Source organism: Mauremys reevesii, linkage group 4, assembly GCF_016161935.1.
Source record: "Mauremys reevesii isolate NIE-2019 linkage group 4, ASM1616193v1, whole genome shotgun sequence".
NCBI classification, from domain to species: domain Eukaryota; kingdom Metazoa; phylum Chordata; order Testudines; family Geoemydidae; genus Mauremys; species Mauremys reevesii.
In genome coordinates, this window is record NC_052626.1 from 100190879 (window position 1) to 100213620 (window position 22742).

The 22742-nt window shown below is 40.4% G+C and overlaps 1 protein-coding gene across 4 annotated transcripts in view; it reads left to right on the plus strand.

Annotated features, from left to right (window-relative positions):
* The window catches only part of LMO1 (LIM domain only 1), an 81656-nt gene that overhangs the window by 34849 nt on the left and 24065 nt on the right, over window positions 1-22742 (plus strand). Inside the window, exons 2-3 of one of the 4 annotated variants that reach the window (XM_039533311.1) lie at window positions 9667-9772; window positions 11016-11076. The exons of 2 other annotated variants lie outside the window; for them this stretch is intronic. In XM_039533311.1, the coding sequence (XP_039389245.1) occupies window positions 9749-9772; window positions 11016-11076 (85 nt within the window). In that variant the 5' untranslated portion in view covers window positions 9667-9748. Of the gene's footprint in view, window positions 1-9666; window positions 9773-11015; window positions 11077-22742 lie in introns of those variants that run through there. One more of the 4 variants, XM_039533314.1, reaches the window with a different exon arrangement.

Sequence of the window (22742 nt, forward strand, 5' to 3'; positions counted from 1 at the left end):
AAAATGAGGGGGTTAGTTAGACAAAAGTTAAAAGGTACAGTGACTAAAGTGAAATCCCTGCAAGTTGCATGGGCCCTTTTTAAAGACACCATAATATAGGCCCAACTTCAATGTATACCCCAAATTAAGAAAAACAGTAAAAGAACTAAAAAAGAGCCACCGTGGCTTAACAACCATGTAAAAGAAGCAGTGAGAGATAAAAAGACTTCCTTTAAAAAGTGGAAGTCAAATCCTAGTGAGGCAAATAGAAAGGAGCACAAACACTGCCAACTTAAGTGCAAGAGTGTAATAAGAAAAGCCAAAGAGGAGTTTGAAGAACGGCTAGCCAAAAACTCCAAAGGTAATAACAAAATGTTTTTTAAGTACATCAGAAGCAGAAAGCCTGCTAAACAACCAGTGGGGCCCCTTGATGATCAAAATTCAAAAGGAGCGCTTAAAGACGATAAAGTCATTGCGGAGAAACTAAATGGATTCTTTGCTTCAGTCTTCACGGCTGAGGATGTTAGGGAGATTCCCAAACCTGAGCTGGCTTTTGTAGGTGACAAATCTGAGGAACTGTCACAGATTGAAGTGTCACTAGAGGAGGTTTTGGAATTAATTGATAAACTCAACATTAACAAGTCACCGGGACCAGATGGCATTCACCCAAGAGTTCTGAAAGAACTCAAATGTGAAGTTGCGGAACTATTAACTAAGGTTTGTAACCTGTCCTTTTAAATCGGCTTCGGTACCCGATGACTGGAAGTTAGCTAATGTAACGCCAATATTTAAAAAGGGCTCTAGGGGTGATCCCGGCAATTACAGACCGGTAAGTCTAACGTCGGTACCGGGCAAATTAGTTGAAACAATAGTAAAGAATAAAATTGTCAGACACATAGAAAAACATAAACTCTTGAGTAATAGTCAACATGGTTTCTGTAAAGGGAAATCGTGTCTTACTAATCTATTAGAGTTCTTTGAAGGGGTCAACAAACATGTGGACAAGGGGGATCCAGTGGACATAGTGTACTTAGATTTCCAGAAAGCCTTTGACAAGGTCCCTCACCAAAGGCTCTTACGTAAATTAAGCTGTCATGGGATAAAGGAAAGGTCCTTTCATGGATTGAGAACTGGTTAAAGGACAGGGAACAAAGGGTAGGAATTAATGGTAAATTCTCAGAATGGAGAGGGGTAACTAGTGGTGTTCCCCAAGGGTCAGTCCTGGGACCAATCCTATTCAATTTATTCATAAATGATCTGGAGAAAGGGGTAAACAGTGAGGTGGCAAAGTTTGCAGATGATACTAAACTACTCAAGATAGTTAAGACCAAAGCAGATTGTGAAGAACTTCAAAAGATCTCACAAAACTAAGTGATTGGGCAACAAAATGGCAAATGAAATTTAATGTGGATAAATGTAAAGTAATGCACATTGGAAAAAATAACCCCAACTATACATACAACATGATGGGGGCTAATTTAGCTACAACGAGTCAGGACAAAGATCTTGGAGTTATCGTGGATAGTTCTCTGAAGATGTCACGCAGTGTGCAGAGGCGGTCAAAAAAGCAAACAGGATGTTGGGAATCATTAAAAAGGGGATAGAGAATAAGACTGAGAATATATTATTGCCCTTATATAAATCCATGGTACACCCACACCTCGAATACTGTGTACAGATGTGGTCTCCTCACCTCAAAAAAGATATTCTAGCACTAGAAAAGGTTCAGAAAAGAGCAACTAAAATGATTAGGGGTTTAGAGAGGGTCCCATATGAGGAAAGATTAAAGAGGCTAGGACTCTTCAGTTTGGAAAAGAGAAGACTAAGGGGGGACATGATAGAGGTATATAAAATCATGAGTGATGTTGAGAAAGTGGATAAGGAAAAGTTATTTACTTATTCCCATAATACAAGAACTAGGGGTCACCAAATGAAATTAATAGGCAGGAGGTTTAAAACAAATAAAAGGAAGTTCTTCTTCACGCAGCGCACAGTCAACTTGTGGAACTCCTTACCTGAGGAGGTTGTGAAGGCTAGGACTATAACAATGTTTAAAAGGGAACTGGATAAATTCATGGTGGCTAAGTCCATAAATGGCTATTAGCCAGGATGGGTAAGAATGGTGTCCCTAGCCTCTGTTCATCAGAGGATGGAGATGGATGGCAGGAGAGAGATCACTTGATCATTGCCTGTTAGATTCACTCCCTCAGGGGCACCTGGCATTGGCCACTGTCGGTAGACAGATACTGGGCTAGATGGACCTTTGGTCTGACCCGGTACGGCCTTTCTTATGTTCTTATGTTCAAAAACTGTGGTCAAGATTCTGTTTAAAGCAAACAATACTGTGCCCTTTCTAGAAGGGATATCATAAGAGGATATGAATGAAAGTGCTGCTTTTTCTATATCCATGATCAGATCGCTAACTTAGAGATTATGCTGTATGTATAATCAGAGGGGGAGAGATGGGAGGGTGCATATGGCATACTTGAGGGCAGGCACAAGAGTGCAACAGGATGTTAAGAAAAATAGAGGGGAGACATAAATTAAGAGTGGAAGCAAGGATCACTTGAGTATCAACCTTGTACATACTTGAAACCGTTCACTGCACTTTGTAACCTGCCATTCATAACACAGAGTGGCTTCTAGATGTCAGCTAGTCCTGTCCACAATGGCCTACACACCCCTGTCATTTCCCCACTGTGCATTTAAACTTCTGAGATCCCACTCCCTTATGAGCTGCCTTCGGTGGGCTCCGTGGAAGTGTGTTGACTATTAGCAATTCATTTTAGCCGTTCTGAAACTTTGAGTATTTGAAGAATTTGTGTGGGGGGAGAGAACTAGAACAAGCCATTAACTCCATAAAGTGTCAAAATTAAAAGGTTGCTGTTTTTGCCACACTTGCCATCATCCCTAATGATCACAGGTACTGTACCTTTTGAAGGGTAGTTTGCCTGTATCTTTTTCTCTTTATACTATCAGGTGAGTTCTGGAACCTCCAAGAATTAAGGGGCGGGTGGAGAGGGTATGCTAACATTTTCTTAACCTGTTCAAGCTTTTGTCTCCTTGTTCTTGTGGTTTTAAACTCTTGATGTAAATCAGAGTTGTGCTTAGTTGTTCATGCTTGAGTCTGTTTACGTTCTTTCCCTCTGCCCTTATGGGTGGTTCAAGAGTGACAAAATCTGAAAGGTTCATTTTTGCCTCATATACCAAGTTGGTAATACGTAGACTTACGCACACGAGCCTATAGGCCTTTAAGCTACATAAATAGGTTTGCCACACTTAGGTTCTGTTCAGAGGAAATAGTTCTCATTAGGACAAAGGATATAAATTCTTATTTTGTCACTCCTTTTTTATAATATGCCAAAAAATCTAAAATCCGTTATGCTTGTCACATTATGCTTGTAGAGTAAGTGTGTTTTTAAGACTTGTAGCTATTCGTTTTTCCAGACATCTACTGTATTATGTTCTGCCACATTAAGTTTTCCTAATAATCTATGGGAGGACGTGATCAAGGCCTGATATGATAGACTGTGAACATCACTGAATTTTGTAAAAGAGCTATCATGGAGACTGACTCTGCAGATGTTTTAATCTGTACTTTCAGAGACGCACTACATTTTCCTTACCATTGTGAAACAAGATACAAAAGGTTGTCTGATGTTAGGTGTGTACCTTCTACAAATGTGGCTGACTTTGAACCATACTGTCAAATATTATACTTGTAATTCTTATATAGTTTTTGTAGCCAAAAAGGGAGGCCTTCAGCCATTTCATACTTTGCTAAATCTGATACTCAGGAATTATTTAAACATATCTACCAAGATGCCATTAATTGAGAATAATAAATGCCCCTTTACATGCAATATCTTTTATAGGGACGTGGCTCTTTATGCTGTTCCTGAAGGCTTTTATTCTTTTAAAGCATAAAAATTTCAGCACTTACAGCAGCATTTGATATACTGTTGCAACTCCCCCTGTCTGAGTTCTGCATTGCCGCAACCTATTTCTTTTCTTACAACATTTTACAGAGTGTGGTATCTAAATAGGGACCTTCTCTGCCAAAGTGTGATGTCCATGAACTAATGGGAGTTGAAAAGGAGCTAAGTGGCAGTTTAACAGAGAGCACTAGAATCCAAGACCAGCATGTGTGTGGAGTAGGGTGACCAGATGTCCCGATTTTATAGGGACAGTTCTTATTTTTGGGTCTTTTTCTTATATAGGCTCCTATTTCCCCCCCCCCCCCCCATCCCGATTTTTCACATTTGCTGTCTGGTCACCCTAGTGTGGAGTAAGGGAAAGGGGAGTGTGACTCAGTTGCTTAGAAGGCACAAGTGGAATCTAAGTTGCTGATACAGACTAACACAGCTACCACTCTGAAATTTGGAACTAGTGTTACCTCAGTGGAGCAGACATCCTCTAGACTAGAGAGAGCGTTTCTCTGAAGGCAGAAGAGGTATCTGGTTTTACGGACAAGAAGTCTGATGACCTGTTTTCAGAGCTGAATGGCAAGGGGAGAAAAAACATCCTAAACTAAGCAAACCAAATCTGTACGCTGCTTGGATGACAAATAGGGAATCCCACAATGCTACTTTCTTAAGCATTTTTTTTTAAAGTAGAACTGTATTTTAATATTCAGACTCAATACATCCTTTTGACAATTATGGTGATGTTATTTTGTATTAAGCCTTATATATTATTAAACTTGCATTTGTGTGTTCTCAATGGAATTTCAATGCTGGGCAGGAAATGGTTATCCTGTCCGGGGAAAAGTTTTTTGAAATTTTAAAGCCCAAACTGGGATGAAAAGTCTAAATCTCAGATTTTCACAAACAATCCAAAAGTTTTTTTGTTTTGGGTCAATACAAATATATTGGTTTGGTTATTTGCAGAATGTTTTATTTTTTGACCTTTTAGTTTTAAGTTGTTTACTGTAATTTAGCTTACAGTTATACTGAACCGAAAAAGTTAATTTTCCACTTTGACAATTTCAAAAGGGGACACTTTGATAATTTCAAAACTTTTTCCAAAATATGTGTTGAAACTGAGTCTTTGCCACAGAGTTTCAGTTTCAAAGAATTTGCATTTTCTGATGAAAAATTAGTTGAAATGTTGTTGTCCATCAGTAGAATTCATCAGTGCACTGAAGGCTCAGACTATACCAATTACCTTTGGGGCAGTTTTTCTGAGTCACAAGCTTTTATACAACAAAAAGTCCTATGTTGTGTGCTGCAACGTCTTCAAAGCCTATTTGTTCATGGGTAGCTTTGGAAGGCAGAAGGTCAAAGCACACTTTCTGCAAGACCACAGGATAACCTCTTAATGGATTTTTTTCCCACGCTGCTTTTTCCCCATTATCCTTGTTTGAGTGGAAGTGGATATGAAATATGGAGTTAGAAACCTGCAAGAAAGCAAGACAGTCAAATTAGCTGTAGAAGTGAGCAAAAGAAGGCAGTAGTAAGTGGCAAAGGGGAAGTAGCACAAGATCAGGGGACTATAGGAAAGTCTCCTTGAAGATGTGACTGTGGAGGAGTCTCTTTCAGTGGGGCCAGGATTTCACCCTGTGTTGTGTGTACTCTTTTTTTTGTACCAGTGCAATTTCCCCAGGGTATATGCCTACATAGGTGTAAAATGGATTTGCATCACTTTTATCCCAGTAACTCCCCCCTGTTGGACCATGAACTAGATGTTCATGCCCTAGTTTAGAAAAGACTTAAAACCACTCAATGCACACAGCCTTTAACTGTGAATGTATTGTCCGGTATGTCTGAAACTGTCTCTATTGTAGCTACTACTTTTACATGCGGTATTCGGTAAGCTTGTAAGAATACCTGAACCTAGGTTGCTGTTATAGGGATGTGAGAGAAGTGTGCCCTGTGAACAAAAGGAGAGGAATGAGTCGGTGATCTCCTTGCCAATACAAATACCACTAAGTCAGTCTTAGCTCAGGATCCAAAAGGAGAAAACTGCTAGACACTGGTGCCTGAGGATACTGGTAGGAGTTAAGACTTCAGAATAGCCTATAGGAATGAAAATATAGAGTGGTGCCTTTTACTGAACAGGAGAAATGAATTTAATACTAACTGTGGATTAGTCTAAGGGCTCTGGAAGAGGTGGAAGTTTGGTGATAACTTAATGGATTGGGACAAAAAAAGGTTTAATAAAAAAACAAGTTGTGTATTCTTGTCTATCTTAGGTACTTAATGACACCCATTACCACAATTATTAATGGACTTATCCTCACAACATCCCTCCAGGGAAGGGCAGTGTTATTTCCCCCACTTCACAGATGGAGAACTGAGACCCAGGAGACTAATCTGCCCAGGGTTACCCAGAAAGTCTGTGGTGGAGCAAGGAATTGAACCCAGGCCTTCCAGGCTAGCAGCTTAAGCACTGGACCCTCCTTCCTCTCAGAAAAATATTTTTTGTTCTAATTGCCAGTCTCTGTGAAAAATGTACTTTATTAAGGATTCGGGTGGGCACACCTCTATATAGGAATCTGTTTCTACATAGTTTCTGTGCAGTGTATGGATAAAGACTTGCTTGTAAGATCTGTTCCTGACGTTCCAGAATTTCTTCATTTTACATTTATGAACTAACTTTTAAAATACTTCTGTGTATTGATGTTGATGTAATATTAACAATTAGGCTGAGATTCGCCATATTCTTATGCTATATGATAAGACTAGGAGCTCCAGAAATGCTTTAACATGATTATATTTTAACATGAAAATATTTTTCTCCATGAAGATCAGTCGGTCTCTCTCTCCCTCCCTCCAAAAAAAAGTTTATACATAGAGAAGGTGGTATTGGGATGTCTGTGCAAACTGTGTTATAGTTCAAGTGCATTTTGATACTGGAAAAGAGAGAAAATTGAAAACTAGATATTGAGATGGGGCATATTTGATATTCAGAGGCTGTGGAACCACTATTTAAAATCCTGTTGACTGAACTCTTCCATTTCTTTTTGCAGTAGATCAATTGTCTCTTACTATGTGTGTATTATTATTTATTATTATTTTTATGAGATCTTAAAAATGTTCTGCATGGTCACTGGAGATCCCATGGCGCGCGCGCTCTCTCTCTCTCTCGCTCTCTCTCGCTCTCTCTCTCAGAGAGAGAGAGAGTTTTCCTGATCTCCCTTGGATATCAGTGCTATGTGCCACCTGTCAGCATTTCAGTCCTGCTATCTGCATATAGCTTGTGAAATGTTTTGGGATTCTTCAACCTGAAAGAAATGTAAAATGTGTTCATAGTGGAGGGCAAGCATATTAAAAATGAAGTTTAAAAAAATGAAGTTTTTATTTTCAAATTGGCCAGCATCTAGAAATAGACAGTGCCAACCCAAGTAACCTCACTGAAGCAACCGAGAGTATTTTCTGTGGTACTTCATTCATTTCCTTGGCACCATCATATGAAATTGCCAGTTTTTCATTTTCAGAAGATCAGTCTGTCAGTTTTAAAGCAGCTATATGCTGTAACCTTTGAACACTATGAAAGTTGCTTCCACCTACAAAGGCTTGTGTAGGCAGTCTCTGTGTGTGCTTATATTACAATAGCTCCCAGAGGCTTCAACTGAGGTTGGGGTGCTAGGCACCCTGCAAATGCTTTATAAGAGACAGTCCTTGCTCAGAGTCTCTGTGATCTAAGTAGACGAGAGATGGGGAGAGAAGGGAAACAGACATTGGAGGTGAAGTGACTTGCCCAAGGTCATACTGCAGGGCTCTGGCAGAGCTGGGTATAGAGCCTAGTTCTCCTGACTCCAAGTTCTAGGCTGTATCTGCTGGGCCATGCTGACTTGCAGTGTGGATACCTTCTTTGCTAGACATTGACTGAAGCTTGTGCTTGAGATCCAGGTTAGACCCAAACTCTGTTTGGGTTTGAGACTGGATCTGGGCTGAAGTTCAGGCCGGGGTAGAGTTTGCATTAAAAGGTGGAAGAATCTTCTCCTGAGAGGTTCTTGTGATAAACACTACAGCACTAAAAGTAACAAACTGCTTATCGTAAGCTTTGCTGTAGTAGCTCCAGGCATGCTTTAGAGTAACATTTTATTCCAGTGCTGCAGGTAATTTAAACACTCTTCTGAAAGGAGGGACCACAGAGTACTGCTGAGTTGAGGTGGATTGGCAAAGGGCATTATGTTTTGCAGGTGGAAGCATTGAATGTTGGCTATAGATGAATGGGGTAGGTTTAGAGAGATGACTGGACCGCAGCTTGATTTTCAGGGACAGGTTGTCTTCTCTTTCAAAGATCTGCTGCACTCCTGACTGACTGTATAGCATTTGCCCATGGGACTTGTGCCTTCTTCCCTCTAGCACAGTCATTCCCAGACTTTAACAACCTGTGAACCCCTTTGTCAAGTCTTGCGAAACCCCTCTTAAAAATGAATATTTCCAGGGATTTTCTACTTTACCTGAGTATAAATTATAAAAGCAGTGATCTTGGAAATATGTCATAAAAACAAAATTTTATGACATGCTTATTAAACACTTTTTATTATTTATCATTACAGCATTTTTATTACATTATGAAAATGGCAACACACTTCCAAGATCTCACTTACAAGCTATGAAACACTTTGAATAAGCCTGTTATAAGACAAGGCTCCTATGTTTCATCAAGGAGTATCAGATGTGAAACAGCATGAATGTATTTAAGAAGCCAACTCAGAGTTCCTTCTACACAAGCATTCAGGTCTTGAGCAGTCCAGGCAAACAACACACGTTACAACAAAGCTTAAACTTGTTCATAATAATTTTTAAAACAATACTAGCTGCCTATTTAATTTAAAAAAAAGCAAAAAATCTCCACCTCCCTTTCCATCTCTTATACGGAGTTTTGAAGTTTAAATCTCCTCAGTGTGATAGATATGCTTCCTTTGATCTGCTTAGCTCTTGGAAGTCCAGGGGCTCAAGGCTGCTGACTCCGTGCTGCCCGGGGTCCGTAGGGACAGCTCTGTCTGCCATTAGGAAATTTTTTCCTGTGAACCCCCAGGGGTTCACGAACCTGGGTTTGGGAACCACTGCTCTAGCAGTTTGTCACCCCATTCCCATTCAAACATGATTCTAAGATCACCTCTTTTTCTTGATGAATGCATCCAGCAATGGTAACGGAACTGAAAGATAGAATGCTACTTTCATTTCCAGTACTGAAATCCTGTGGTAGATTTGCCATATACATATGAACATTTGTTTCGTAGCTTTTAAAAACTAGAATTGCAATAAGATGAACAGTTTTAGGCAGTTCGGAGCCTCTTAATTTAATACGCAAATGTATGTTTGTGGTTTAGAAAAGTTGTGCTCACTTGCCAAAAGATGTGGCAAGCCATAAAAGTTTGAATTGCTTTCTCACCCTGCAAAATAAGTTTGAGGTGGGTGTTATGCTGGTGGGAGTGAGTCTGGGAAACCAAGATTGCTGTTGTACCCATAAAGTTTCCAATAGGAGCACATTCCCAAGCACCAAATGCACTTTATTAAAGGTGGGGAGGGAACACCTAATCTGATTTGTAAGTAATAAGCCCTGTCCTTGAGACTATTTCTGTTCTCTCAAACCTGGTTTCCCAATTATATACTCCATTAATTTTTCTTAAAATCTCAAAATATCTGTGGCTGATCTTTTCTGTGGGTTAACAAATTGCCTGATTAGTCCAAGGTGCCATTCAACATTTGATGGATAAATTCCTTTTTACAGAGTGAAGAGCCAGGCTGCTTTTTTTAATTCTGATGGGCCCTTTAATTCATGGAAGGAGTATGTGTGACAGGAAAGCATTGGAATGAATCTGAATAGCGGGCATAGGGTAAGCACTATATACCCTACTCTAATCAGCCTGGGATTCTAAAAGCTTGCTAGCTGCCTGTCCAAGTAACTGTCCGGCTTCTAGTGGCAGATTGACATAATTGTCCCTATCTCTAGGGAGCATAGTAGAGCACTCCCTGATGTGCTCATAATTCTGAAGGGAAATTGGGCCTTTTTATAGGCTTTCTGAAGTGCTCAAGTTCATACAAAGAATTGTGGGCTGTTTAATGTTTTTAAAAGGTTTTTCTAATTGCCACACTTCCCCCCCCCTCTTCCTCCCCCCCCTTAAGTGGCTTCAGACTTCCATAGAACTTTTTGATTTTTAAACTAGTCTAATCTCACAAACTATCTAGTTAGGAAAAAAACTATTGTAACTGAATGTCTCTGATACTACTTCCATTTTAATAGAGACATTTAGTCTGGTTTAAAAGCTTTCTTGGGCACTTGTTATAAATGACTGATTTAAGCTTGACAGGTTTTAATTATAATGTCTTTATATGCAAGTTAAGATGCTTAATGCTAGTGAAAAGTTCTGAATACAAAGGAAACCTGTGTCAAGTTGTGGAGCACTCTTACCCATCTTAATTGCTTTTGGTTTGAACTTTGACATTAACTTTCCCATATGTGTCTTGCTAATTGCCTTGCCTCATCTCAAGAACTTTTTTAGTTGGACTTTATAGAACTCTTGTAATTTTTTTTCTAGTCTTCCAGGTGATCTTCCAAAGGCCAAACTTTGCCAATCTTGCTTGCCCTCTAACACTACAACATGATTACTTTCCTTGGGGTCACATTACACCACCTTTGACCACACTGAATAGTACCTTGCTCCATGAGTAAAAATGGAACTGCTTGTGCAGTAAAATACTATTGTATAAGTGTAAAGATGGCTGGGTCTGGACCTAAGTGTCTTGGCAGTGTAAAAGTTGAGTTAAAACAGTGATTCTCAAACTTGTGTACTGGTGACCCCTTTCACGTAGCAAGCCTCTGAGTACGAGCCGCCCCCCCAATTAAAAACACTTTTAAAAATATATTTAACATCATTATAAATGCTGGAGGCAAAGTGGGGTTTGGGGTGGAGGCTGACAGCTCACGACCCCCAATGTAATAGCCTCACGACCCTCTGAGGGGTCCGACCTTCAGTTTGAAAATCTCTCAGTGAAAACAAGCTTCCAGTGAATCTCTGCAGTACATTTTTTGTATGCAACTTTTATAAGTAATGCCTTAAGTATATTGTTCCTTTTTAGGATTGTTGGTGTCTGCATAATTTTCCCCATGTGACCCAGCTTTGGTACTTCAGTAACAAAGGTTAGTTGCATCCTTTTCCTTAGAGAAGTGTGAGTTGCACCCAAGCAGTAGAAAATATCCACTGAGAGCAAATTCTTTCCCTGCATTCTGGAGAGTGCATTTAAAAGTTTGAATCCAAAATTGATTTGGAAGAACTCTAATCTAAAATAACCCTGATGTTCGCAATGTGTATCTAACTTCTGCTAGACTATAGTGTTCTGGTTCAATGCATTGGCGGACAATTCCCTGATGCTGTGAAATTGAGACTCATCTGAAGATTCAAACTTTTCTAAAGAGATTGCAGGGCACTTAAGACTCTCTCTACCTCATTAGTAAGGTGAGAATAGTTCTTTTCAGCGGTCAGGAATTTTATGACGAGGTGTCCGCTCAAAACACAGACTACCTCAAGCAGTTGGGACTTGACTGTCGAAATGGAAGGAAGGTAAAGTATGCTAATTGGAATTTCTTGTCCTGCGTTGTCAAAAGTTTGGAGGTGAAGCTCGACGTTTACTACCTATTTGAAGCAGCTGGAAATGTTTGGGAATCCACTGAACCACTGCAATAAACAGAAGAGCCATTAAGCACAAATTGATGTGGACTCAATCCAGGTTCCAGAACATCCCAAATTTCAGAGGCTTTCAGATCTGGGTTTTTGGTCTGTGCTCATCTCTTTTAATAATAATAATAAATAAAACCTGCTAGTTTTACACTTAATTTTTTTAATATGTCAGTGAGAATTAAATGGAGCATAAGTAACTGGTCTTAAGAGCAGACTTCCTCTTAAAGAGGATCTGTTGCTGCATAGAGCATTTGTAATGATGGTGAACTACATCCAGTGTGTAGGCAGCAAGTCGTATGGTTTTGTGCTAGTGGTGGTCTGAGGTCCAAGGAATAGGATTAGAAAAGTATTATAGGTTAATGAAAATGGTTCCCTTGGGATCAGCTTGAATGCAGCCCAGTGGTCAGCCGTAAAATGAGGAGAGTCTCATGTGATCCTGTCTCCTCGTATTCTGAGTACCATGGTACTATAAATGCTGTATATAGTAGACTAGACTATATTTGCAGTCTATTTTACGTGCTTTCATGGGTGCAGTAAACTAAATGTCAGAATAGTTTGTGCCAGACCCTGAGTGTTCATTCCATTCTGGAATAATGAGCACATTGCCACATAAGTATTTTCAAACTTTTTGTGCAATGCCCAAAAATCCTTGCAGTTTCCCCCCATTTTGTTGCCCTTTGTCTGTGTAGCACTCGAGTTATCTCCACGCATGATTTACCCTAAAAAAATAAATAAATAATGATGGTATTGAAGGAATGTACAGAAAGTTGGCACCAACTGATTACTCTGATAGTTACTGATTTTGGTCACTCCTTTTCAAGGTGTTTACATGTTAGACTTATAGCATAAGGGGCCAATTGTGTATTGCTAAGCCCTGATTTAGCAATATAAATAAAAATGGATTAAAAAACCCACTCTGATCTATGCTATATGATTAGTTACTGGCTAATTCTAGGTCTAGCAGATATTAACAAGCTTTTCCTGTGCATTAAAGGGGAAGGGTAGTGGCCCATGCTAATGTCACAGTTTTCTCAGCCACCATCCTCAGAGAAGACTTCAGCTGGTTAAGGCTGCATGGAAATAAAGTTGTGGGTTGGGTCATGGGCCTGCCTAAGTACTCTTGTGATCTGGTCCTGTCTTTAAACAGGTGAGTGGAAGCAGTGCTGCAATCTGGCACATGTTTTTTTTCTGCCCATCCTCCACTACGTTCAGATACTAATAGATTTTGAAGGCATAAAGGAGCATTATGATCATCCAGTCTGACCTCCTGCATAATGCTGGCTGTAGAATTTCACCAGACAATTCCTGCATCAAACCCATAACTGAGCTAGTGCATTTGAAAAAAATATATTCTGCCTTCTAATTAATATCAGAAGGTTCCAGCAAAGGAAATCCTGCTAAACTTTCCACAGGGCAGGAGCATTGGGGAACTTTCTTGGGAATTGGGGTGCTATTTCAAGATGGTGTTGGGAGGGAGTGGTAAGGAAGCCTTTTCAGTATAATCCTTTACTTTGGATCTGGTGTGTTTTCTGCAGGTCCAGTGTTGCTTCAGGATCACTGATTGTAGCTCAAGGCTCACTACAGCAAAATGTTCTCACTGCTTACTAAACTCCCCCTCCCCCCAATATAGAATTCTTTCCTTCTTTACTCTGACCTACACACTAACAAATCGGTTTCTTAAGCATGTGTGTACAAACAAGGAGTTTTATCTTCTCGGTTGCCCCATATGTTTCCTCGGGAGTGTCTATGCTATGAGTTCTACAGCGGCACAGCTGCAATGTGGAGCTATGCCGCTGCAGTGCTGTAGCGTAGTGTAGACTTCTCCTATGTTGATGTAGGGGTTTTCCATTGATGTAGGTGGTCGTCTACCTCCGCTCCTCCCTGAACAGCGGTAGCTAGGTCGATGGAAGAATTCTTTTCTGTTTAAGCTTGAAAGCTTGCTATTCTCACCAGTAGAAGTTGGTCCAATAAAAGATGGTACCTCACCCACCTTGTCAGTTTAAAAACTTGGACTTGCGAACAGTGAAAGCATAGTTCTATCGGAGATACCAGTTTTCCCTATTAAACTGAGGAAAAATTGGTAACTATCATCTGTTGGTAATTCTTGACTTTTTTTTTAATGGTGACCACTGTACATACAACTGTCTCCTGACTATCTTCATCTGGAGACTTCTATATACACTAGAGCAATATGTCATTCTGGAATATATTGGCTAGGCAGAAAATTATTTACCTTTGGTAACCTTGGTTTTCTGCCACTACTTTCATGAGACAGAATTCCAGCCTGCTTTATTTTTAAGTCAGCAAACTGATTATATATTGTAAAAGATCAGTGTTTTCATGGGTGAATAGTAATTACTGAGTAATGGCTTAAAACATTTCCTGAAGGAACATAAAGCTGTTTTTAAAAGTCAAGAGTACATTAAAAGGATTACCATGTAGATTTGATTTTTAGATAACACTAAAATGGATCCCAAATGGACTTATGAAAGGGGATGCTATCTCTTTAATGGAAAGTGCATGGTCTGACAGTTAAGCATGCAAATGGTTTGTACTTATTGCTGCAAAGAAGTGGATTGGCTTTTTTTTTTTCTTCTTTCAACAAAGGAGGAGGAAATGGCTCCCCCCAGCCCTCTTCCAACTTTTAATAGCAAATAGGCTTGTCTGGTAGTTGCTTGGGAAGGTAAAAAAACTAGGTTTTTCAGGATAACTGCATCTTTATGAATCATTAGAGAGGTATGTTTCATGACACTAGAAGGTCAATAGCAATTGTATCTGTTACATGGATTGAATTAAGTGGAAAGACTCTGTCTGCACTCTTTAAAAGTAGATTCTTGCTCATCTTTTGAAAAACCCAGGGGAAATGCAATTAGATCTTTAGAGGTAAAGGTGAAGAGTTGACCGTGAAATACACTAATTCTCTGCAGGGGGTGTATTTCAGAGTGTGAATCTGTTGTAAGCTTTTTGAGGTCTTCCTGCTTACATATTGTGATGACCTGTGATGGCTGTAGCTTTTGATGTTTTTTTAATGACTTTCTAGCTATTGATGGCTTCAAATATTGCCGCTGGCTTTTAAAAACATGAAATATGGTTGTTATGCTTTTCAAATTAGGCTTGGTTGGTTTCAGATTCTTTTGTGGTAGTGCACAAATTTTTATTGTCTCCAAAATTCTTGAGAAACTTCTGTAGGCCTGTGAAAGCTTTGGATTAGAGAGTTATTATTGCCTGTATTAGGGTTTGTGACAGATAGCTTCATCTGTGTACACAGAGCAGAACATCAAATGGCCATTTGGCAGTGGGCACTGAAATTCTATTAAGGTTGCCGAAAGCTTAAGCTGACAATGTGTATGTCTGCAAAAAAGGAAAAAGAAATGATGATGATCTTACAATATGACTCTGTTCACCTGAAAGTACTCACTAATTTAAAATAAATAAATAAAAGAACCTACATTAAAGCAGTGTTATAGAGTCACTGTTAAAACTGAGTTCAGACATGTTCTGTATCCTTTTTTAATATATGTGTACTTCTTGCAATCTAAACAAATATATAAAGCCAGACACTTAACAGAAAAGTAGGATATTAATAATAATAACAAAATATTACTCGTGCCTTTAGAGTTGACTTCAACACTTATTCCCTTGGCTTTTGGGGTGATTTTAACCCTACAGACTTAAATTAAGGTTTTTGCATTTAAAGAGAAAAGAAGCTGGCTTTGTTACAATATAGTTACCCTAAGTGAAGGGCGAGTTCTCACCTTTGTTGCCATTTGGCCTGGAGACAGACCTGGTTTTCTATTTGCTTTGGCAGTTAAATGTTCTGCATAGAAGAACCAAAGAACTTAATTTTGTTTTAATGGTAACTTACAAATTTGTAGAATATGGAAAGAACTCCAACCAAATGCGAAATCACTGAATCTGCAATATTTTCCCACCAGCGAGTTTCTCATGTCTCTGCTAAGTTGCTTTAGGTTGTTCTTTCACTTGTAACTTTTTATTTATTTCTGCTTTCCCTGTCCCTAAACAAAGGTACTAATAATCCTCGTAAAAAGGCAGCCCATGCCAAATTTCAACTCAACTGATTTTGCTTTAGCGGTGTCTTTAAGAGATTAGAATATTCTGACACTGGGGAGATGGGAGGTGAGAAATGTGGGTTTTAGTTAATTCTCCCAGAACTGTTGCATGGATTTTGTGAACATGCTAAAAGAAACAAAAACAAAACTGTAGATACTCTGTCCATATATCTTTGGAAAGATTCAAAACCTGGAAAACGTAAGCCCGCAACTAGAATATTTTTATGAACATATAAAAATGTTACTTATGGAAGCTGTTTTGCAACCTTCACCATTGTGGATTCCATCTAGTGCCTGGCATGTGAGATAGATATAGAGATATATTTTACCAACTACAAGTTGTTCACTTGAATGCACTAGTACATAAGAGATTGGCCCACACTAGGCATCTGAACACCCCAAAGGAAGGAAGTTTGGATTCTGAGCCGTAATCCAAATTTTGTGGCTTAGGTCTATCTGTATGCAGTTCTTGGACAAGAAATGAAGAGGAGTGACTTCGGATATCTGTGTTTGGGTGCCCAGCTTCAGCCAGCAGGCTTTGAAAATTAGTACCCTGTCTTGCCCTTTTTAAAGTGTTGCAGGTTGGGCAACCAAAATCATTAGACACTGCTGAAAAATTAGGCCACCTTGTGCAATAGAAACTGCTAGATTGCAGTAGGCAATCAGAGCATACAATCGCATACTGCAATTTGGCCAAGATTCTAGGGCTAAAGTCCTACTCATTTTACTTACACACATGCGCACGCACACACAAAAAGCAAGCCGTGGGATATCTAACTATTAATTGTTCTGAATCTGTTTTACATCTCTTCTTAGAAACTGCCCCCTGCAACAACAGTGTTCCTTATTATGCTTGAGGTATTTGTTCAGTAATGACTCAGAGGAAAGAATGCCACCAAATGAATTCCCAAAGCCATACTGAAATCACCCCCTGCATATCACAGTACAACACTAAAATTGTGAAATGATCATGGGTTTTCTGTAATACAATCATTTTTGAAATTATTCATTGAATAATTTTGATGAGTATGACTTGGTCTATAGCTCGTTCATAAGCAGTTTGGTGCATATATTGAATATTTTGATTGTACATGCATCACATGGTAATGTTCAGCTCATTCATTGGATGCCCTAACTCATTAAATCAGGTTCTGGAGCAAATATTCAAGGTTGCAAATACTGAAAATGTACTCTTTTTTTGGGTTGATAGTTTCCTGTTTAGCAAACTTGTTTGCTAGAATAGTCACAGAAGATAAACACAACAGTAGTACGAGCACAGTCAAAGTGCTTTTGTTTGAAAAATAAGACTGAAAATTCTCTAAATCCTCTTCTTTTTTTGTAAATACTTGCCCAGCTCTGCTTATGTTGGTGTTGAGAATAAAGCTTAGAAATGTCAGATCCTCTGATGAAAGACACCACAAGAGTGCTGCTTATTTACTGTGTTGACAAAAGTTAATAAGATTACTTTACTCTTCATTTGCCATTTTGTCTTTTGCAGCCAAATGCTAGTTTGTTACTGGAAGGTCAGTTTTTTAAATTAAGCTATTAGATGTTGGAAATAAGATTTCTTTAAGTACTCTGAAATACCACATTAAATTGCCTATCTGTCTCCCAACTTCCCAAAGTGCGATCTCTAAGCACAAATTGCTTTAAGCCCTTATTACTTTAGGAGTTCAATGTTCCATCTACCCCCTTCTAATATTTGTTTTTGCAATTAATGTAGCATATGCACTGAGAAGAATTGTAGCCCCTGGTTTCCAACCTGAAGCACATTGGTTAATTATATGTTTGGAAGCGCTGGGCAGCCATTTAAGCAATAGTTCATGGCTGAACAAAACACTGTCATAGTGGTCCCCAGATCCCTGTGTGCTAGGTGTTGTACAAACCTATATGGAGATGTAGACCTTGCCCTGGAGAGTGGCAGTCTGCTAGTATGTTTTGGGGGAGGGGAGGGAGGTTACCCAGTCTGTTGTTGTGAGAAGTTATTATGATGGTAAAAGCGCTAATCTGTGGAAAAGTTTAAAAAGAAGTTGCTGAAGGAAAGAGTTAAAGCCATCTGCCTGAAAGCATTGTGTAAAACATACACACAATGTTGGGGAAATAAGCCAATTATGTGTGCTTCACAGGAGGTGGGGTAGTGACCTTTGTGTATAATTAGTTCTTTTATTTAAAGCAAAGATTTTTGAATAGAATAACTAATTAGCTGTCATAAATGGCAAATTGAAGATTTTGGCCAGATTCCTTAGGGAATGTGGGAGGACTTCCCTCCTCCCAGCCCATACTGTATGCTCACACACTTTCCTCATTAGGGTTGTTTTTAGTTCTTTGCAGTGGTAATGAGAAGTGCAGTTGCTGCTCTTAACTGAGCCCCCTCTAACAAGGCATGAAATACAGGTGGAACAGAACTGCCTTCAGCTACTGCTGCTTTAATATGAAGCATTTTAGATGTATTGGTAGGTTGGAGGGCTGTTGGGGGAAGGAGGGGAGGGCTCGAAAAGTCATGGTGATCTCAGCTGCGTATTATGCTCTGGACTTGATTGTATAAAACACAAGAAAGCCAGGAAGCCTTGAGGCATATATCATTAGCCAGCAGTCCACATTACTCTTTCAGACCAATTAACCTTTAGAGTTGCATTAAAGAAATTAGGTGGTGAACTTCCATGCTTTCAGACAGGACTAGGAGCCCCCTTGCAGAACAGAGCACTGTAGAGACGTACATCACAGCACCCTTTCAGGTAACTATTATTTAAATGTGTGGCCCACCGTTTATAAAAGTTTTCCAGTCTCTTGAAAACGAAAATATACGAAGGGTGCCCTTAGAGGTATAGTTACAAATTGCCACATGAATAAAATATCTGGAAAATGCTTTAGAAACATATAGGGTGTATTTAGTTGATACTTGTGGTATAAGGCAGCTGAATAATTTTCTTGAAAGACCCTTGACAGAGAAGATATAGGCTGATTAAAGCGCATTTGTCAGCCCTGGAGTAGAGGTAAAGTTTAGCTTACCCAGTACAATAACATCCTCTTTAGACACAGTCGTAAATTTCAGTGTGACCAGAGGGTGGTGTCTGTAATTTTTTTAATGTGTGTTGGAGCTGTGAGCGCTAAGTATAGCTTTTATTTTGTATTTACCAGCAGCAAGTCTATTAAGTTGTAAAGGGCAAGGAAGGGAATATAGGTTGCCAAAAATAGAAAATCTTCATCTACTGTTTCTAAGAAGAGGTACCACGGATGGTGAGCAATGCGGGGGCGGGGCGGAGGGGAGAGGAAGAGGCAGAGAGAATGGAATTTGATATCATTTGCAAAATTTCCTGTTTAATACTTTATCAAAATTCCTTTGTAATACATTTTGATTACGTATTTAAACAGGTAAGCATCGGCATGTTTCTTTTCCCAGCTCCACAGATGTATGCTCCTTTATAACCTTAGCTTGACCAGTGCGTGTGGGACTGTGCCTGAGGTGGTCTGTTAACTCTTGAGGGAATTCTGCGTCACTGCACATGTGCAGAATTTCTGTCCCCTGTAGATTTCTTTGCTTCCCCTCAGAAAAATGACTTTCTGACAGGGAAGCAAAGGGAAGCCACGAGCAGTCATGTGACCCTCCCCAGCAGTTTTGGGTGCCCAGGGCAGCCGGAAGAGAGGTAAATCACTGTGGGTGGGGGACAGGACTGGGGAAGACCTGTTGGTGGTTCAGCTGTTAGTGAACCACCCCAATGAGCCACCCACATCCAGATCCCCATCCCACCAAGCCCCAAACATCTGCACCTGGATCCCCACCCCACTGAGCCCCATTCCCTCAGCATCTTGACCTCCCCATACCCAGACCCCCCTCTGCTTAGCCCCAACCACCTTCACCCCCCCGCAGAATCCCATTACCGTTGCACCCAGAACCCCCTAACAAGTCCTGTGCATCCAGATTCCCCTCCCTCCCCAGATCCCCCACTGAGCCACCCGCACCCAGATTGCCCCACACAGAACCCTCTCAACCTACACCTGGATCCTCCACAGTAAGCCCCTCTGCACCTGGATCCTGCCTTTCTGAGCCTGCCTGGTGTACCTGGGGTGTTTCTGGGGCAGACCCAGTACTTGTGCTGTGTCAGGGTTGCGTGCAGCCTGCCTGGGGGTGTGTGTGACTGCACAGTGATCTTCCCACTTCTAGGCAGCCAGTGGCCTGTGCTCCCCAATGACATGCTGGAGCCTCCACATTTAGTTGACAAATAAAATTTGCAGAATTTTAAAATACTGTGTGCAGAATTTTAAATTTTTTGGCACCAAATTTAAACATTTTTGGTGCAGAATGACCTCAGGAGTATGTTTAGGTTTTTTGGGTTTTTTTTTTGTTAGCACCCATTTCAACACCACATTTCACCAGTCAAAATGAACTGTATTTCTTGCTTTAGAGCCTTTCAGTGCTAAAACTTTTGTTGTTCAGGGGCGTGAAAAAACACACCCCACAGCGACAAAAGTTTTAGCGCTGAAAAGCACCAGTATAGACTGCGCTTTATTACTGGGAGCCACGCCCCTGGTTATAAAACTACCACCGCTCATTGGGGGTGGGTTTTTTATCGCCGGGAGAGCTCTTCCCCCCGGAGATAAAGCATGTCTATACTGCCCATGTTACAGTGCTGCCGCGGCCGCGCTGTAATGTGGGGTAGTATAGACATACCCCTAGAAAATAAAGAATACTCCAGTGGTGTTTCATGATGTTAAGCTAAGGAAGTGACTTACTAATAAAAACTTGAGGCTCTGAATACTGGCTGGCTGGCATTATTCAGCCATGGTCGTTTGTTTTTCAGGGAGGGAGGAGAGTGGGGTTTGGTATTTATACCGGCCCTGTCTTCTGAGATTTCCCTGCAGGGCTTGGGCTGTAAAGTTACAATGCTTTGGAGACTCTGCTTGCTCATTGTTTGGAATGAAATGACAAGTACTCTGTGAATCCATGCTGATAAACTTTGGCAGTTTTGAAATTTTGTTTCACACCTCACCTGCCATGTCAATGTGCCAGCTAATTGCAGTCAAAACTTTTTATAGTTCCATTTGTGCTCCATCCAGATTGGTTAGGGTGTTGGAGGTGGGGAGCCTTCTAGACCAAAATGTAATTTCAAAACGCTGAACCTGACCAGCACAGGTTGACCTTGCTCGTTATTATCTGAGTGGGAATAGCAGCTTTGAACATCATATGATCTCTGAAATGCTGGCTTTTTTCATTAGAAAACCCCCCGCTGAAAACTGACCAAGTGTGTGGCATTTCTTTCCTTGCAAAGGTACTGTAAAAAAGATCTTCACTGCTTTTCTGCTAGTTATTAAAAGAAAATTGGAAAGTGTTGCTCTCCTCCTGTTCACATGAGCCTCTCCCAAGACAATCATGTGCACAGAATGGAGACTGTAGAGATTTGAGAGTTATCTGCCTACAGGCCACATATGGGACAACAAACCGTACTGTGGTTCCACTAATCATCCTTAACACAGACTACTAGTGACTCCCTTACAATTTAGTTCAAGCCCTGCTTAACTTTTATTAAGGAAAGTTTTCCTCCTATATTGATTAAACTAACTTTTTAAATGTTTTAAGAAAGGGAACTGCATTTTCCCTCTATCCCTCACACCCTCAGCAGAAGTCCTGATCTTACCGCAGTTATTAGGAGCCCAACTTTTTGAGTGAAGGCAAATGTCATTCTTGTCGTGTGTGATTTCTCCCCCCACCCCCACAGTGACTTGGAAACACAAGTCCCATTGAAAGTCTTGTACTCCTAAGTCACTTAAGTGCTTTAGAAAACCCCACCTATATAACTATTTTCTGTTTGGAGAAATAGAACCAATTAAACTTAATGTTTAAACCTTGAAACTAGAGGCATCTACTGTTCCTGGGATGGGCCTGAGGCAGGATCTCCAGACTTGTTTAAGATCTCATGAATGACACGTGGTTCCATGTAGGGATGGGGAAGGAGATCTGTAAATTGCTGAGCTGTTTCAAAGCATATTTATGAATGAAAGTGTGTGTGTTGATAAAGCGCACCACCAGAGGAACGTAACCTGGGGTTTGGTATTTTTCAGTGCCTACTAGATTTCCACTGATGCTTTAAACTTGGGTGGATATGCGTAGATCTCTTGTAGTATAAAGTTAATAACTACAAGAACAATAACGTTTTGTAGGGGAGTAGAGGCTACTACAGGTGGGGCAGACTACTCCAAATTGAGTTGATTTTCTTCTGCCATGTACAGCATTTCTTGCACTTTCTGTATGAGCCTGGGTAAGTTAAACTCCTCCTTTATTCATGTTGTATTGGAAAAACTGAACACCAAGCCTTACCCATGAAACTTGTCCAAATACGAAACAGCCTTATATAGACTGTCTGACGGTGTGGCTCGAAGCAGACTGAGGGCGGGGAGGGAGAAGTGGTAGTGCGTTCTTCCAAACTCTGCCCACAAAACAAGCTCCGCTTCTGTGAATATCCAGTATGAGATGCTGCTCACAGATATTCAAAATATGATTGTGTGCTTTTTGGCTCCCCCTCTAGGTCTACACTATAGCCTATGTCGGTAAAACTTATGACGCTCAGGGCTGTGAAGGAATAGTCATACCCCTGAGCGACATAAACTTCACTGGCATAAGCACTTGTGTGCACAGCTTCTCCCGCCAACATAGCTTCCGCTGCTCATGAAGTTGGGGTTTTCTGCCGACGGGAGAGCTCTCTCCCATCGGCCTAGAGCGTCTTCACCAAACGTGCTGCAGAGGTGCCTCAGTAGCACCGTATCTATAGTCATGGCCTTACGTGAAGAATGAAATAGTAGACACTTCACTCAGATGGCCAGGAATGATGATTTAACCCTCTGTTGAGCTGAATGGGGCAGTTCACGCCTCTCAGAGCTATTACTCCAGGCGTTCAGCCTAGGTTTCAGAGCCCATACTGTGAAGTCCAAGTCGCAGCTTCATGCTGTCAATCCTGCTATTTTTAGAGCTCTAATGCAAACCCCATTTGGTGACTGTCTGAGAGGTTTGCTCCAAAATACTATGCAGACATACCCTTAGAGATGGTAGCTTCAGAGAAGTACCA